The sequence below is a fragment of the Mustela putorius genome, unplaced genomic scaffold (assembly GCF_011764305.1).
Source record: "Mustela putorius furo isolate JIRA1106 unplaced genomic scaffold, ASM1176430v1.1 tig00003962_pilon_pilon_pilon, whole genome shotgun sequence".
Classification (NCBI taxonomy): Eukaryota; Metazoa; Chordata; class Mammalia; order Carnivora; family Mustelidae; genus Mustela; species Mustela putorius.
Genome location: NW_025422106.1, coordinates 4,431,120 through 4,448,490, shown reverse-complemented (window position 1 = coordinate 4,448,490; position 17,371 = coordinate 4,431,120). Strand labels below are relative to the sequence as shown.

The following is a 17,371-nucleotide window of genomic DNA, read 5'->3' as shown; positions in this document are numbered from 1 at the left end:
TACATAACCGTATGAATATAGTAAAACCCACTGAATTGTAAACTTTAAATGGTGAATTTTAATTTTGTTTTTGGATTTTATTTTTCCTTGGGGTACCTGGGTAGCTCAGGCAGTTAAGTATCCAACTCTTGATTTCAGCTCAGGTCATGATCTCAGGGTTGTGAGATTAAGCTGAGTCTGGCCCCATGCTCAGTGGGAGTCTACTTGAGATTCTCTCTCTCCCTCTGCCCCTCCACCCCTGTTCTTCCTCTTTCTCAAATCAATAAATACATCTAAAAAAATAAAAAAGATTTTGGGGGCATCTGGGTGGCTCAGTCTGTTAAGCATCTGGCATCTGCCTTTGGCTCAGGACATGATCCTGGGATCCTGGGAGGGAGCCCTGCATTGGGCTGGGCTCCCTGCTCAGCGGGGAGTCTGCTTCTCCCTCTCCTTCTGCTCCTCCCCACTTGTGCTTGCTCCCTTGCTCACGTGCTCTCTTTTTCTTAAGTAAATAAATAAAATCTTTTTTTTAAAAAGATAGATTTTACTTTTCTTTGAGTCATCTCTATGCCCAGTGTGGGGCCGGATCTCACAACCCTGAGATTGAGTCACATGCTCCACTGACTGAGCCGGCCAGGTGCCCCGTAATGGTGAATTCATTGTTATTTGAAATGTCATGTGAATTTTGTCTCAATTTAAAACAAGAAGTACAGTTGAAGTTCTTAGAAGGCTACCAAGGCCACGGTGGGCCCTCAGGGAGGTTAGTTGCCATTTAGCTTAAACTCTGTGGGATTTGTAGAGCAGTCCAGATTGAGCTGATAGAAAAAAAATTCCTAAAAGGCATGTGACCTTTAAGGATTTTTTTTTTTTTAAAGATTTTATTTATTTATTTGACAGAGAGAAATCACAAGTAGATGGAGAGGCAGGCAGAGAGAGAGGGAAGCAGGCTCCCTGCTGAGCAGAGAGCCCGATGCGGGACTCGATCTCAGGACTCTGAGATCATGACCTGAGCCGAAGGCAGCAGCTTAACCCACTGAGCCACCCAGGCGCCCCAAGGATTTTTTTTTAAAAGATTTTATTTATTTATTTGACAGAGAGAGATTACAAGTAGGCAGAGAGGCAGGCAGAGAGAGAGAGAGGAGGAAGCAGGCTCCCTGCTGAGCAGAGAGCCCGATCCCAGGACCCTGAGATCATGACCTGAGCCAAAGGCAGAGGCTTAACCCACTGAGCCACCCAGGTGCCCGGCATGTGACCTTTAGAGATTGAATTCACATACTTAATATATGTTAAATCATTTCTTGGGGTGTCTGGGTGGCTCAGTCAGTTAAGCATCTGACTCTTGATTTTGGCTCAAGTCTTCATCTCAGGGTCCTGGGATTGAGCCTGGTGTCAGGTGCCCCACTCAGCAGGAAGTCTGCTCAGCACCCCCTCCCCATCCCCCCTGCTTTGCCCTTCCCCCTGCTCATGGGCTCTCGCTCTCTCTCTTAAATGAATAAATGAATCTTTTAAAAATATATTTATTTATTTGACAGAGATCACAAGTAGGCAGAGAGACAGGCGGGAGGGGGGGGAAGCAGGCTCCCCGACAAGCAGAGAGCCCAATGCGGGGCTCAATCCCGGGACCCTGAGATCAGGACCTGAGCTGAAGGCAGAGGCTTAACCCATTGAGCCACCTAGGCACCCCCTCATCTACTTTCTATCTCTATGGATGTAACTATTCTGGACATTTTATATATATGAAGTCATATAGTATGTGGCCTTGTGTGTCTGGTTTCCTTCACTTAGCGTTTTATCCAGGTACATCCATGTACATCCAGGTACCTCCAAGCTGGGGTGTGTGTGAGTAGGATTGTTGAATTGTCCCCAGAACCTGCAGACCTTGTTCAAGATTAGGGTTGCCTGCTGGACAGTTTGCCTCACTCATTTGTATTGTTCATGAATTGCTGGTGGTAGGGGACCCAGAGGAGGGGTATTTGCCTCTTCAGTGATCTAAAGCAAACTCCAGGAGCCCAGACCTTGCTTGTCCCCCACTGGTCCTCAGAAAGGCATTTGGCCTCTCCCTGGGGGCTTGATCACAATAAGAAAGGTCACCAAAGAAAGGAAGGCCTGTGTAAGTTGGTCAGGTTCAAGGGCAGACCTCTTGGACGTGGAAGAAAACGAAACATTATTCATTTGCTTTAGCTTATGTTACTTTGGTTCTCTGTCACATACACTTGAACCTAAACTTCATGTGCTGAAACTCTGTGGAGTATAGAGGAGGACCTGCACACGTTACTTTCTATGCTCTGGGAATGCTTGTACGGTTAGTGCTTTTTACAATAAGAATGTATTCGTGTGTTATTTGTATACACATGGGTTTTGGAGCCCTGGAGAATGCAAACTCAGTGCCAGTCCCACCACTTCCCACCTAGGGGACCTGGGGTAGTCGGTTACCTCTCCGAGCCTGTTCTCACATCTATAAAATGGGCACGATAATAATAGAACTTATCTCACTGGGTTGGTGTGGGGCTTAAATGAGCTAATGCAGATAGAATTCTTGGCATGGCTCTTGGCTCACAGCTATGACTACACTACATAACGCCACCACATAGGCCCTGTTGGTGGCAGAACCAATGAGAAAAACCCAGGACATGCTGTTGAGTAAAAAAAACAGCTTGCAAAATTGGCACATGAATATGGTCCCTTTGGTGAGAAACTATTTTTATTTCTGCATCTCTATGTATACGAATGCATCGAGAGACGCCTGGAGGGATGGTTGTCCAAATGTTAGTAGTGGGAACTTCTGGGGAGTAGAATTTTTGCTTTCTTCTCCATGGTTGAAAAAGAGCATTATGATTTTTGGAGCTGGAAAATAGAAAAAGAAACATCTTCTGGAAAACTCTAACAGTTCACACCAAGAATCATTTGTGCCTTCCTGCACTTTGACCCAAACTCTCTCCTTCTTGGGAACTGACCGGAAGAAAGAACTGAAATGAAGAAAGAAGCTAAATCCATAAAAGCACGTTGCCAGAGCATGATTTATAATGGAGGAAAACGGATAACCGCTTAAGTGACTTCCACCCAGGGTAATAATTATGAAATGATTCACCCACTGGAACATCGCGCAACAGTTAAAATGAGACAGGACAGCCATGTAACAACAAAGAATGGAGCTTCTGACCCAGGGAGAGGCCAAAGGGGCAGATGCAAAATGAAATCTGTGCTGGAGCCCAACTGGGTAAAAAGCTTGCATTCATTTGCCTTGTAAGGGAACACAGGCCAGTAAAAACCACTGAATGTGTTAGGGCCACTGATGGGTGGGGATTTTTTATTCTCTCTTTTTCATTTAGAATTCTAATGTTTCCATAATGTTGTTTGTGTAATAATTTTTTTTTTAAGTGGCTTTAAAAATCCCCTTAGAGAAAAGAAGGGGAAGCAGGGAGAGGAAGATGGGAAGGAGGGGCTCTGCATAAGAGAAACCGGATGCAATCTAGAATACAGGGCAACAGTTCCTGCTCAGCCTTTCGCCTGGGTGGTCCCAGAGGTTGTGCCCACTTGGATCCCTGACTTGAGAGGGATCAGATGGACGGAAGAGTTGCAGAAGTTAGGAAGGCAGGCCATTAGCTAACTGGGTTGAGGGCTCTCTGGCTTGGGATCATCTGGAAAAGTCAATCATGCTTGCTACTGACAAAATTACAGAGAAATAAGCACTAGTGAGCCAGCCAGAGGGGAAATCCAGGCAAACTTCCTGGTGGGTATTTTGGCACTGTGGAGCTCAAGAATGTGCATATCCTCAGAGTCAGTAATCCCACTTCTTAGGACTCATCCTAAACCTAAGGAAATGGTCAAGCCAGCGCGTACAAATATTTACCTAAGACGACCATCACAGAGCTTACAAAAATAACACTTAAATGCTCAGTTCCACCAAAAAGGAACTGGAAAACCAAATTTTGGCATGCCCACACAGTGGTATGCTATGGACACAGATCTGATGCGAAGAGATGCTCACCACATATTAGGTATGAGAAGGCTCCATGGCAAGACTGAGATGCTCCCATTTTTGGAAGATTGTGTGTGTAAACATGCTCATTTGCATGTAAGAATTCCTACAGACACCCACTGGAATCCTGACGGTCATCCATCTTTCAATGGTGGGATTACAGATTGTATCAGCCGGGGCGGTCTCAATTACATTGCAGTGCAGTGACACCCTGAAAACCTACCGGTTTCCAACAACAAAATGGTGATTCCTCAGCCCTGCTTCTATCTGTTGTGATCGGCATCCATATTCACTCCGGGACCCAGATTGACAGTCTCTACCCGAATGTGGCAGGCCTCTGTGGCAGATGGGGGAGACAGCGCCACCCACACCCCAACCCCTCCCCGGGCTCCTACAGCAGTTCAAGGCCACTGTCATGGTCCCCCTAACCGGGTCCAACAGGGCAGGCGGATCCTCTCCTGTGGGTCCTCAGAGAGCAGCACTCAAGGAGGGCTAGTAGACATTTTGAACAATGAACGCAATCTACCACCCAAGTTATTCCCCACCTTGTCTTAGCACCTTTGGGCTGCTGTAACAAAAGTAACACAACCTGGGTGTGTTCAAGAATAACTATTTACTTCTCAGTTCAGGAGGCGGGGGAAGTCCAAGATCAAGGTGCAGGCAGATTTCGGGTCCGTGGAGGGTCCACGTCCTGATTTGCAGACGTCCGCATCTTCTCAGATGGTGGAGCGAGCCGAGGGGGGTCCTCTGGGGCCTCTTTTAGAAAAACTAAGGTTCCACCCTCATGACCTAGTCACCGCCCAAAGGTCCCACCTCCTAATACTGTCCCCTTGGGGACTCTGTTTCCAGATATGAATTCCTGGGGGCCAGGAGCCAAAAACACAGACTTTACAGCAATCCTACTATTTCAAGTCCTTTTCTTTGCAGCATGTAGTCCTGTCCCAGGAAGGGGACGGCCTCGCTGTTGGTGCCTCTTCGGGAGGGAAAACAGACACCTCAAGTCCAGCTACCTGGTGCCGGGCAGACACAGCAGCTTCAAGCCTGAGGGACAGAGGCCAGAAAGCGGTCAGAAATCTGCCTAATTTGGGACGCCTGGGTGGCTCAGTTGGTTGGACAACTGCCTTCGGCTCAGGTCATGATCCCGGAGTCCTGGGATCGAGTCCCGCATCGGGCTCCCAGCTCCATGGGGAGTCTGCTTCTTCCTCTGACCTTCTCCTCGCTCATGCTCTCTCTCTCACTGTCTCTCTCTCAAATGAATAAATAAAATCTTTAAAAAAAAAAAAAAGAAATCTGCCTAATTTAAGAGATAGGTTAACCGACCTGTTATGAAACGATGATGTGGCAGAAAGTTCTGGATGTCCAGAAGCATTACACCAGGTGTGCTACTTTCTCCTCATACGACTTGAGTCAAGAATCTCTCTGAATGGCCCCATGTGTAAAATGAAAATTAAAATAGCTGCCCCACGGGGGTGCCCGGGTGGCTCAGTCAGTTAAGCAACCGTCTTCGGCTCAGGTCATGGTCCCAGGGTCCTGGGTTCAAGCCCCGCATCCAGCCCCACATCGTGCTCCCAGCTCAGCGGGGAGCCTGCTTCTCCCTCTGCCTCTGCCTGCTGCTCCCCGTTTCTGCTTGCTTTCTCCTTCTCTTTTTCTCTCTGGGTCAAATACATTAAAAAAAAAAACCAAAAACCCTTAAGTAAATAAATAAATAATAAAGTAAAATAGCTGTTCTGGGGCGCCTGGCTGATTCAGTTAGTAGAACATGTGGCTCTCGATCTTGTGGTCTCGAGGTCAAGCCCCATGTTGGGTGTAGAGCCTACTTAAAAAAAAATAACTAGGGCGCCTGGGTGGCTCAGTGGGTTAAGCCGCTGCCTTCGGCTCAGGTCATGATCTCAGGGTCCTGGGATCAAGTCCCGCATCGGGCTCTCTGCTCAGCAGGGAGCCTGCTTCCCTCTCTCTCTCTCTGCCTGCCTCTCCATCTACTCGTGATTTCTCTCTGTCAAATAAATAAATAAAATCTTTAAAAAAAAAAAAAAAATAACTAAAATAGAATAAAATACCATAAAATAAAATCGCTGTCCTGCCCACTGCGCACTGCCCGGTCGGGGATGGGGACAACTCAGTTTAAGGCTTAAACTGGTAACACGCTCTTAGAGCCCGTGGAAGGTTTGGTCCCTCGGTGTGTAACCACACGCTCAGACATACTCCACTTCCCCAACTCCTCTCATTGCTTCGTCCCCAAAGTGGCTTCTTGTCCCCTTTCATTTGTTCCTGTGCTCTCAGCCTGTCGGGTGGGAAGATGACAACCAGAGCCTCCCTAGGGCGGAGGAGAACCCCCTGATGAATGAACCCTGGACGGCCCAAGACAAAGACGGGGGAACCCCACTCCACTGCATCATGTCAGAAAGGAGCCATGTTTCCCTCGAATCTCCTAACCTCATCTCCTCAGGATGGAAGGGGGAAATGTCAGCGCTTCCCAAACTGGCCCACATGTAAACGCTAGCGGCCGGGTACCTGGGGGGCTCACTGGGTTAAGCCTCTGCCTTCGGCTCAGGTCATGATCCAAGGGGTCCTCAGATCCAGCCTCGCACACCTGGCTCTCTCTGCTCAGCAGGGAGCCTCCTTCCGCCCCCATCCCCCACCTTCCTGCCTCTCTGCTTACTTGCAATCTCTCTCTCTTAAAAAATAAACAAACAAAAATAATAATAAAAGCTAGCAGCCTTGGGCTCCACTTGCCAGAGATTCTGATCAGGGTGCTGCGGGTGGGAGGAGGCCCAGTCACAGAAGGTGATCCATGCCGCCCCCTCTGGGCTCTGGCTCCCGTCTAAGCCCTCTGCGCCTGCCTCGAGAGGTGCCCCAGCAGGGAGGGCCCAGACATCTCGGGTAGCACGAGTCCTGGCAGCTGGGAGAAACCCGAGTGTGCTAGGTTATCTGATGGGGCTGGTGCCCCAGCCCGTGCTCACTTCTTGGGTATCAAGCGCAGGCGAAGGCTCGGGAAGAAAGGTGTCCGTCCCACCCTCCCTCCCAGGAGCACAGCTCACCCTTCCAGCTGCCCCAGGGCCAGAGGGGGAGGTAAACACACACACACACACACACACACACACACACACACAGAGGCACCCTTTCTAGCTCCCGGCCCTTCAAAACCAAACTCCCAGCAGGCTTAGCTTGCCCCCCTGTCTTTACTGATAACCTTGGGCTTTATCTCTCGACCCATCTATCAACACCAGCAGTGAGTTCCTCGAGGGCTGGGTGGGTCTTATTCCTCTCTGCACGCCCCGCCCCTAGCCGAGCACACCATTAGTGCTTGCTGAATATTTCATGAACAAAGGAGAGCTAGTAACACTAACCACCTTACTGCAGGGTCAGAGAAGGACTGATACTCACACCCGCTAGGTGCCCAGGAAATGCACGTGCTCCCACATCGGAGGGGATGCAGGGAACCCCATCCTTAGTCACCCAGCCAGAGGCTGAGCTGAACATGCTTCGATGAGCACCCGTACTAAATAATGTTTGACATCACAGAACCCTTTGATATGCTAAGGTAGGAAAGTTACAGAGCCTCTTCACGGGGAAAATGCCCCCTTCCTTTCTCTCTCTCTCTCTCTCCCCTTTACCCCTGCCGAAGCCTCTGCTTTCACCTCAGGTCATGATCTCAGGGTCCTGGGATCGAGTCCCGTATAGGGAGGGAGCCCGCTTCCCCCTCCTTTTCGGGGTGCCTCACTGCCTACTTGTGATCTCTCTCTCTGTCAAATAAATAAATCTTTAAAAAAAGAAAAAAAAAGTTTCAGCCCTTAAAAAAAAAAAAAAAGAAAGGGGGAAAGCTCTTTTTTTATGGATGAACGGCAGTTACAAATGTGGACAGGTATTAGAGTCAGGAACGCATGTTCTGCACCTCCCAGCATAGTCACTGATTTCAGCAAGGATCAGTAGGGAATGCTGACACCGTTGCCGCAGTGACTGTTAGGGAACAGGGCGTTCATTGGGTCTCAAGGTATCACCCTACTGATAATCTATTCATTTCCCAAGAAAAATGTACTTGGATGACGGGCAGGGCAGGTTGGCCATCCACCCCCTTCGTCACATGATCAAAATCAGCATGATTGAGAGTGGGCTGACCTGCCGTATTACGTACCCTGAGCTACACAGTATCTGTGTGTACCTCCTGCCAGACTGTTTTACCTAAACCCAATCATTAGCAAACACATAACACCCAGAATGTGGGACATTCTGTAAGACAGGTGGCCTCGACTCGGAAAAATCTACTGTCATAAAAATAAACAAAAAGGAAGGAGGTTTTTTCAAAAGAAACCAAACATACCGGATGCCCATAAGTAAAGCATAAAATGTCCCTGGAGCCTGTGTGGCCTTACCCCTCACCCTCTACCCCTCCCCCCACCCTCTGCCCTGGCCAAGGAACTTGATGGTGTTTTGGAGACATTTGGGGAAAATAAAAAGGACCACACGTCACTGCATGAATGGACACTTTCTCTGGTTGACAGCAGGGCTGTGGTCATGCAGGAGAATGTTCTTTTTCTTAAGAGATACAAGCTGGAATGTTTGATGTCTACACCTTTCTTTCAAAGGGTGCAGCGAAGAAAAAGAGCGAGCGAGCGAGCTGGCTATTCAGAGGTAAAGTAAATGTGGCCAGAACTTAGCAGTCAGTAACTCTACAGGCTCAGCATAACGTCTGGAAACATGGCTCTTTTCTCTTTTTACAGGTCGGAGATGTCCTTGGTGACATTCCGAATGCTTGCTCTTTCCAGACTGTACAGACACCCCGCAGAGAAGGCTATGCGCTTTACATTGAACTGTGCTTTTAACTTTTCTGTAGCCTTGGAATCTTTCAAAATGGAATGTACAGTGGGGGAAGGAATCTCAGCCCTGGACCAAGGCTCGGCCCCCCAAAGCAGGATTCTACCCTCCAGGGAAGAAGGCTGGACAAAGAAGACCAAGGTCAAGGCAGGCTCACTGAGTTTGTTAGGCTGTTTAAATAAAACCAGGCAAATGTTTCTGTAGGTAAAAGGCCAGGGGAAAATTACCAGGCTCTGGGTGTTCCTGGATTCTTTCTTCTCTCCTCCCCTTTCCCTGCTTAGATCTCTCCTACCTTCACTCTCTGGAGGGAAGGGGTGTAGAGGGGAGGGAAGTGGGGGTTCGCAGGAGGGTCCTGAGGCTCTGGCACCCCACACATAACATGGTTGCCCAAAGAGAAAGGGTAAGGCCTGCTCTGATCTTTCCTACTGTTTTCAGAGTCTGGCAGGCCACTGTCCTGGATGTAGGCATGGGCCCCCAGCACACGCCAGGGGGACCTCTATGCCCTGCCCTATGTTGTAGGGATGAGAAGCCTGAGAGCTCGAGTTCTCAGAATCTCTTGCCAGCCAGGATTTGCTTTAGAGCCCACTAGCAAGAGGCACTTGCAGAATCCATTACTCCTTCTATGGTGGTGATGGGTGGACCTGATACCAGTTCCCAAACCAGAAATGTCCTCCCATGCACCTTGCTGTAGCCATGCCCCTGGGGCTGCCAAGTCTGGGCGCTGAGACGGCACCTGCCAGTGAAGAGTGTCAGTCCTGCCCCCAAAGCCCACCTGGCGTGATCCTGTGACACAGGAATGTCTGGTCATCCTCCTTGCACAGGGGAGGGAGTCCTCTGCGCCCAGGCTTCTTGGAGTCGAGGCAGGAGGGTCAGCAGCAGACAGTCTAGCACAGCCAGACCCTCCCAGGAACACCGAAGACCCCTGGAAAACCAAGAGGCCTGGGTGTGACCGCTTTGTCTTACCAATTTCAATCCTCACCCTTCTGCAGTATGAAGCCCCCAGCCACTGCTCCCCCATCAGTCCTTTTCTCTCTGGGCCCGTGGATCTGTATAGTCAGGGCTCCCTGGCCCTCCTGGTTCCTGCCCCCACCACGACACACCTGTGATCCAGCAGCAACAGGCCCTGCACCAGCAGCACCTTCACCTCCTGGCTTGCTCCAAACACGTCCCAGAGGCTCAGCTCAGGCTCAAACTGCTGCCAGTGCTGGGAAACCAGAAGGGGGAGGGGTGCAGAGACCATGCGGATAGCTGGCCAGGCTACTCTGCACAGGGATTTCTGCAATGACTCATGCCATCCAGAGTGGGGGGGAGGGGCTGCAGCCTTAGTCCAGGGTCCTCACCATGGCCCCACCCTGCCCAGGGTTTCTGCCCATTAGGTCCTGGCTGGGCCAAGGCCAACCTCCAGCTGCCCGGCCCAGAGAACTAGGTTTGCATCTGCGGTGCCTGTGGGGCGTGCACAGAAGGGAGAGGGATTCTGCAAGACCTAGGAGAAGGAAGTGGTGTGCCACAGCCCCCCACCACCGCCTTACCTGGTGAGTGATCCCCACGTCCGTACGTAGCCCCATGGCCAAAACTTCCTCTAGCCTGGGAGAACAACCATCAGCGTGTCTTGCAGAGGAGACATTAGCCTCCCCCATACTTAAACACACATATAAGGACATGCGGGATGGGAAGGAAGGGGGGAAGGGCAAAGCAGGACGGCTCTGGGGGTGCAGGCCCCCTCAGATGCTCACAGCTCCAGCCGGCCCAGGGGGACGCGCCTTCGGGTGCCATGTCCAAACCGCATCACCTCTTTCATCCAGTTGTCTGGCTCCAGGGTCTGGATCCGAGCCTCCCGGGTGTGGCTCCCGGCCCCCTGGGGCGCAAATCGCCCATGGGCCCCTGGCAACATCAAGCAACTCCATTTCAGTAGCCACAAAATGCTGGGTGCTTGCCACAAAATGCTGGGTGCTTGCCAGCCCAGAGCTGAATCAGTGGTTCTCAAGATGTGGTCCCTGGACAGGTATCATCTAATATGCTAGACATGTAGATTACTCCAACCAAGCCCGTCCAATCAGAAACTCTGGCCGTGGTGCCCAATGATCCGCGTTTTAACAGGCCCTCCCGGTAATTCTGATAAATGTGCTAACAACTGAGAACCACAGTGCCAGGCGCTACGTCCAGCATCTCAAAATATGTATTCACTGGCTCTACAAAATTTGTGTTATTTGTTGCTGCACTTTATGCAGAACGAAAGAGAGGCTCGGAGAGGTTAATAAGTGGCCCAAGACCACACAGCTGTGACGTTCTGCTCCTGAGTCATCCCTTCTCCGGTTCACGGTTCAGGTTCACGGGGGACTCACCGGGCCCAACGCCAAGGTACTGACCACACTGCCAGTAAGTCCAATTGTGAGTACTGAGCGCCCCCTGTGGGGAGGGAGGGAATAGTCTGTTCAGAGTGAAGAAGGTGGACCCCTTTCTGCTAAGGTAAGGGCCAAAAGGATAGAAGGTCCTATCTCAGGCCTGGAGAGCAGCCAGCAGAAACTACCCTCCCCAGAGGGCCACAGTTCTCCAGCTTAGCCTGCCTGTTCCCCAGCACTTACATTCCGGGCGAAGTTGGAGACCTCATACTGGCGGAAGCCGGCCTCCCAGAGCATGGCCCGTCCCTCCTGGTACATTGCAGCAGCGAGCTCAGGGTCAGGGGCAGGAAGGGTGCCCCGCTGCACGTGGGTGAAGAGTGCGGTGCCCCGCTCCAGGCTCAGCTGGTAGAGGGAGATGTGGTCGTCACAGCAGCCCAGCAGCGTCCGCAGCTGCCCAAGCCACGGCCCCACCTGCTGGGCGGGCAACCCCAGCATCAGGTCCACAGACACGCGGCCGGGGAAGAGGCGCCGCGCCTCTGCCAGTGTCTGCAGAGCATCGCGGGCCGAGTGCGTCCGCCCCAGCAGCTGGAGCTCGGTGTCATCCAGGGACTGAGGAAAGAGGGTCAGGTATAAGCACAGAGGCCAGCTCAGAGACAGACAGAAACATGTGACAGACCTTACTGAGGACAGATACACAGGACGCAGCCGGAAGGCCATGGTCAAGCCATGACCAAGGGTTACAGTTCACTGTGCGCAAAGCGTTTTTTTTTTTTTTTTAAAGATTTTATTTATTTAATTGACAGAGATCACAGAGTAGGCAGAAAGGCAGGCAGAGAGAGGGGGGAAGCAGGCTCCCTGCTGAGCAGAGAGCCCGATGCAGGGCTCCATCCCAGGACCCTGAGATCATGACCTGAGCCGAAGGCAGAGGCTTAACCTACTGAGCCACCCAGGTGCCCCCGCAAAGCATTTTTAAACAACATGTAATGTATCCTGATAATCCTCCAACATTAGCTCTACTTTATAGATTAAAAAAAAAAAAGCTTTAGACGTGTTAGGGGTGCTTGGGTGGCTCAGTCAGTTAAGCGTCTGCCTTGGGCTCAGGTCCTGATCCCAAGGTCCTGGGATCCACCCCCTCCTCCACTCATGCTCTCCTGTGCGCTCGCTCTCTCCTTCTCTCTCAAATAAATAAATAAAGTCTTAAAAAAAATAAAAGAAATGCCAAGTAACTTGTCCAAGGTCACACAAAGACCTCGAATTTAGGACTGTCTGACTCCAAAGCCAAGAGTGTTTTTAAGTTTTTCCTTTTTGAAAAATACTTTAAACCTCCAGAAAAACTGAAAGACCAGTACCATAAACACCTTCATTTAGATTCACGAGTAACATTTCACCACATTGCTTTGTCTCTAAATATACATGGATGTGATTACAATGTTGAATCATTTGGCAGTAAGTGATCGGCTAGCACTGACCAAAGAATTTTCCAGGATGACAGAGATGTCCTCTGTCTGCACTATACAATACAGCAGACACTAACCACATGTGGCTATTTAATTTTAAGTTAGCTAAATTTTAATAACCATATTCCAAGTGCTTGCTGACATGTGGTCAGTGGCTACTGTACAGGTCACTGCAGATATAGAACATTGTAGTAGAATATGCGAGCCACTGACCACATGCTAGTGAGCACTTGCAATGTGGCGGCTTTCATGTAATTAACTTAAACACCGTACCCCTGTACCCCTAAATACTCAAGTGCGCATTTCCTAAGAACAAGGACACTCTCTTACATAACCACAGTCTGATTATAGAGTTCAGGAAACGTAACACTGACACGACAGAGTCATATTCAAAGCTGTCCCAATAATGCCCACTGTAGTAACTTCCCTTTGCCACCTGAATCCAGGATCCAACTAGGTCACACACTGCAGTTAGCTCTCATTGTTCCTTTTATCTCTTTGCGTCTAGATACTCACCCTTTGTCTTTCATGACATGACATTTTTGAAGAACACAGGCCAGTTTTTAAAACGTCTCTTAGTAAGTTCTAGAGACTTACTGTACAACGCTGTGCTTAAAGTTATTAATACCATACAGTACACCAAAAAATTTGTTTAGAGGGTAGATTGATCTCAAGTTATCTGTTCTTACCACAAAAAAAGTCTTTTTAAGAAAAAAGTTTATTTACTTAAGTAATCTCTACTGTGGGGCCTGAACTCACGACCCTGAGACCAAGAGTCACATACTCCACTGACTGAGCCAGTAAGATGCTCCCAAAAAAGTTTTTTCATTTAGATTTCCCTGATGGTTCCCCACAATTAGATTTAAGAAAAGCATGTGGGGACCAGAATAGCTTAGAAATGATGTGTCCTTTTCAGCATATCCCATCAGGACAAAGCCCTGACCCCAAACTCTATAATAAGTGGTAGATGTATCAGAAGAGTAGACAGTACTGGATATGGAAATACCAGGAGTCAACCTGAAAAGAATGTTTCTCCCCTACTTAAAAACCTTCAACAAGTCCCTTATCATCAGTAGGCCAAAACCCCAAATTCCCTAATATGATCCTCAAGGCTTTTGGGCCCTACCCTGCTGCCTTGCCTCCAGCCTCTCCAGTTACAGAATGACTCCTAGCTCCCCAGAACATGCAAGACTCTTCCATATCCTGTGTCTTTTCCTCCCACACCCTCTCATGGAAGTCCTCCTCCTCATTCAAAGATCACCTCCTCTAGGACGGTGTCCAGGATTTCACCAGACTGAGAAGCCCTTCAGGGCTGTACTCTGAAAGTCTTTTGTCCAGACTCCCTTTATTGGCAGCCGTTTCCATGCTGCAATGATCTGATGACCAGCCTGTCTTCTCCTATGTCTCCAATCATGCAACAAAAAATTTTGAGTGTCTGCTATGTGCCAGGCACTATGGTGGGTACTTGGAATACTGTGATTTAAAAAAAAAAAAAAAAATGCATGCATGATCCCAGCCTCATAGAGCCTGTGGTCTAGCACAGCAGCAATTAAGCAGTGGTAAGTGTCACCATACACTTTCCCGTGCCTCCTGGGCCCTAGCACCTAGAGGAGCTCAATTAATGTTTGCCCAGTTAATGAATGTGACCAGAGGAGAGACAGCACTGCAGGTGTGGGTGTCCTGGGATTCACTGGGTTGAGATGGATTACCTGAAGCCCGATGGACAACCTGTTGACCCCTGCTGCCCCAAAAGCAGCCAGCCTGGAGCCTGGGGCGGAAGTGGGGTTGGCCTCCAGTGTGACTTCGGAGTCTGCAGGCAGGTGAGCTGCCTGGTCCACCGCCTCCAGGACAGCGGCCACGGTGCTGGGACTGGCCAGACTGGGGGTTCCCCCACCAAAGAACACAGATTCCACCCTGGGGAAAGAGGAGGGAGAAGATGAGACCTGGGGGAGTCCTCCGGGACGCCAGCACCGGTCCTAGCTACTCCCTTCAAACAACTTTCAAGACCCTGCCTACAACCCCAGTACCGACCTCCGCACCCCGCTGAGTCGCAGCAGCGTCCGAGCCTCGGTCACCAGACAGCTCCGCATGGCTGCCTCCTCCACGCCGCCGGGGGATGTATTTGTTGAAATTGCAGTAACTGCAGCGCTTCTCACAGTACGGCCACTGGGGGGCAGGAGTGGATGAGCGGGGCTAGGGGTGACCCCAGGGGCCCTGGCTCCTTGTAGGGTTCCGTCGCACACATCCCCATCCCAAAGTTATCAACAGCGGCTGCACCATCTAAGCCACCTAACTCCCCAAGGCAGGTGGGACAGGGAATATTATGCCCACTTCATTAGGAGAAAACTGAGGCTCAGAGGGGAAATCACTTGGTCAAGGTCACGGAACTGGTGAGCACCAAAGGCTTCAGGTCTCTGATCCAGGGCATTTTCTTGCCAGGGCACCGCGTCCTGTCCCAGACCTCGTCTGGAGGCCGGGACAGAAGGAGGTGGCTTCCCTGCACCGCCAGCCGCCACGTGGGCTCTGGCCCGCCGCCCCCGCCCCACTCACGTGCACGTAAAGCGCAGCGCGCGAGACCGGGGGCCCACGACTCGGGGATCCTCTCGCGTACTCCGCGTAGCGGCGCCTCTGGGCCATTTTGGCCGCGGCTGTGCAGCCGCGGGCCCCGGCCCCGGGGAGCGCCATGGCGCCCATTGTGGCCGGGAGAGGCCGGTGCGCCGGGACGTCCGGCCGACACGCGCCCGGGGCGCACGGGAGTGCGCCGAGCCGGGCCCGCCGGGCCGCCCCGGCGGAAGGAAGAGCGGCTGGGTGACCGCGGGCCTCGCGTCCCGAGACGTCCCGGTAGGGCCCGGGTCCTCGCTGCTGCGGCGCCACCTGCCGGTCACGGACACGCTCTCCGCAGCCGCGTGTTCGTCTTTTTCCAGGGCGGGGACGGGGCTCAGCCACGGTCCTTTTTTCACCCTGTCGGAGGGCGAGTTCCTCAACCCACCCAGGAATTCTGAGTCCGTTCAATCAGTTCCTTCACATTTTATGTGCCTGGCTTAGGGCTGGGCACTGGGAACATCCAGATGCACAAAACCGGGTCGCAGTACAGGTGCTTAAGACAGGAGGGAGCCAAACCAGTAAGAGACAAAGGGCGACACATGCTAATTCGGTATCTGCTGGATACCAGGGCAGTATGCTCTGTGTTCTGCTGCGGATCTGATGCGAGGGCCGTGGAGTCAGTGGGGGAAGGAGAGGGGTTGGATGCTGAAGGTGCAGAAATTCCCAGGGGCGGCTGGCTTGGCCAGGAGAGTAAGCTTTTATCTCCTGGATCAGCCCAACCTGGACACCGGCTGGGAGAGTAGAAGGTGGTGTATGTGGGAAAGAGGCGGTGCAGGTGAAAGGCTGCAGAAGCAAGCACCTGAAGAAATTTGATAAAGTGGAAAGATCATGGGTTCTAATTCCAGCTGTGCAGCCTTGGGTAAGAATCTGAACCTCTCTGGAGTTTCTAGTTTCACTATTTGTGATATGGGGCTAGTGGCTAGTGCCTACTTGGTAGGGTTGTTGGGAAAATTTCAAGAGAAGATGCATATGAAAACACCTAGCACAGTGCCAGGCACTGGGAGGATCCTGAACTTCCACTGATTTTCTGAAAAGTAAATAGGAGGGGTGCCTGGGTGGTTCAGTCATTAAGCGCCTGCCTTCAGCTCAGGTCATGATCCCTGGATCCGGTCCTGCATCTGGCTCCCTATCCAGTGGGAAGCCTGCTTCTTCCTCTCCCACTCCCCCTGCTTGTGTTCCCTCCTTTGCTCTTGTCAAATAAATAAATAAAATCTTTAAAAAAAAAAAAAAAGTAAAGAGAAGGATGCTGCTGGAGGGGGCAGACACACTGGGAGGTGAGTACAGAAAGCAGCAGGAAAGTTGTGGCCTCTGTGAGCTGGAAACCGATGCTCTTTTAGGAACCCAGCTGTTTTGTTTCTTGGGTCAAGCTCCCTCCAGGCTCACCTATTTAAAAAAGATGGGTTGTTTTTGGGGTTGTTTTTGAGTAGGGGAATAACAGGATGTGGGATGGTAACTAAGGGTTATGGAGTTTCTTTTTAAGGTGATGAAGATGTTTAAAGTGGGCTTTAATGTAACATTGTGTGTCAACTGTACTTCAGTGAAAAACAATTGATTTAGGGGATGATTCCACATATCTATGAATACACTAAAAACTTACATTGAGTAAGATACTTCAAATGAGTGAATCATATAGTATATGCAATATTATCTTAATAAAGCATTTATTGGGGCACCTGGGTGGCTCAGTGGGTTAAAGCCTCTACCTTCAGCTAGGGTCATGATCCCAGGGTCCTGGGATGGAGCCCCGCATCGGGCTCTCTGCTCAGTGGGGGGCCTGCTTCCCCCGCCCCCGCCTGCCTCTCTGTTACTTGTGATCTCTGCCAAATAAATAAATAAAATGTTTTTAAAAAAGAAAAAAAAATAAAGCATTTATTATTTTTTTAAGATTTTATTTTTTTATTTGAAAGAGAGGGAGTGAGAGAGAGAGAGCGAGCGCACAAGTTGAGCGAACCAGAGAAGCAGACTCGCCGCTGAGCAGGAAGCCCAACACGGGACTCGATCCCAGAACCCCAGATCATGACCTAAGCCAAAGGCAGATGCTTAACTGACTAAGCCACCCAGGCACCCCAGCTTTTATTGTTTTAAAAGGAATACTTCTGGCTGGACCAATTGGACAATGTGAAAAATAATGAGTATACCTTAAAAAAAAAAATCAGGTCGGTATCTCAAAGGGATCGAATGAGTATTAAATTAAGTCAATA

At 50.5% G+C, this 17,371-nt stretch overlaps 1 protein-coding gene across 1 annotated transcript; it reads right to left on the bottom strand.

Moving 5' to 3' along the window:
* Nucleotides 1-4,552: 4,552 nt before the first annotated feature.
* RSAD1 (radical S-adenosyl methionine domain containing 1) lies at nucleotides 4,553-16,232 on the bottom strand. Its single transcript, XM_045070169.1, is given in 11 exon segments — nucleotides 4,553-4,999; nucleotides 9,543-9,692; nucleotides 9,871-9,974; nucleotides 10,300-10,354; nucleotides 10,504-10,651; nucleotides 11,113-11,176; nucleotides 11,353-11,718; nucleotides 14,276-14,480; nucleotides 14,598-14,671; nucleotides 14,673-14,732; nucleotides 15,117-16,232. Coding segments are annotated over 10 exon segments (1,338 nt in total). The 5' UTR covers nucleotides 15,261-16,232; the 3' UTR covers nucleotides 4,553-4,999; nucleotides 9,543-9,574.
* Nucleotides 16,233-17,371: the final 1,139 nt, after the last annotated feature.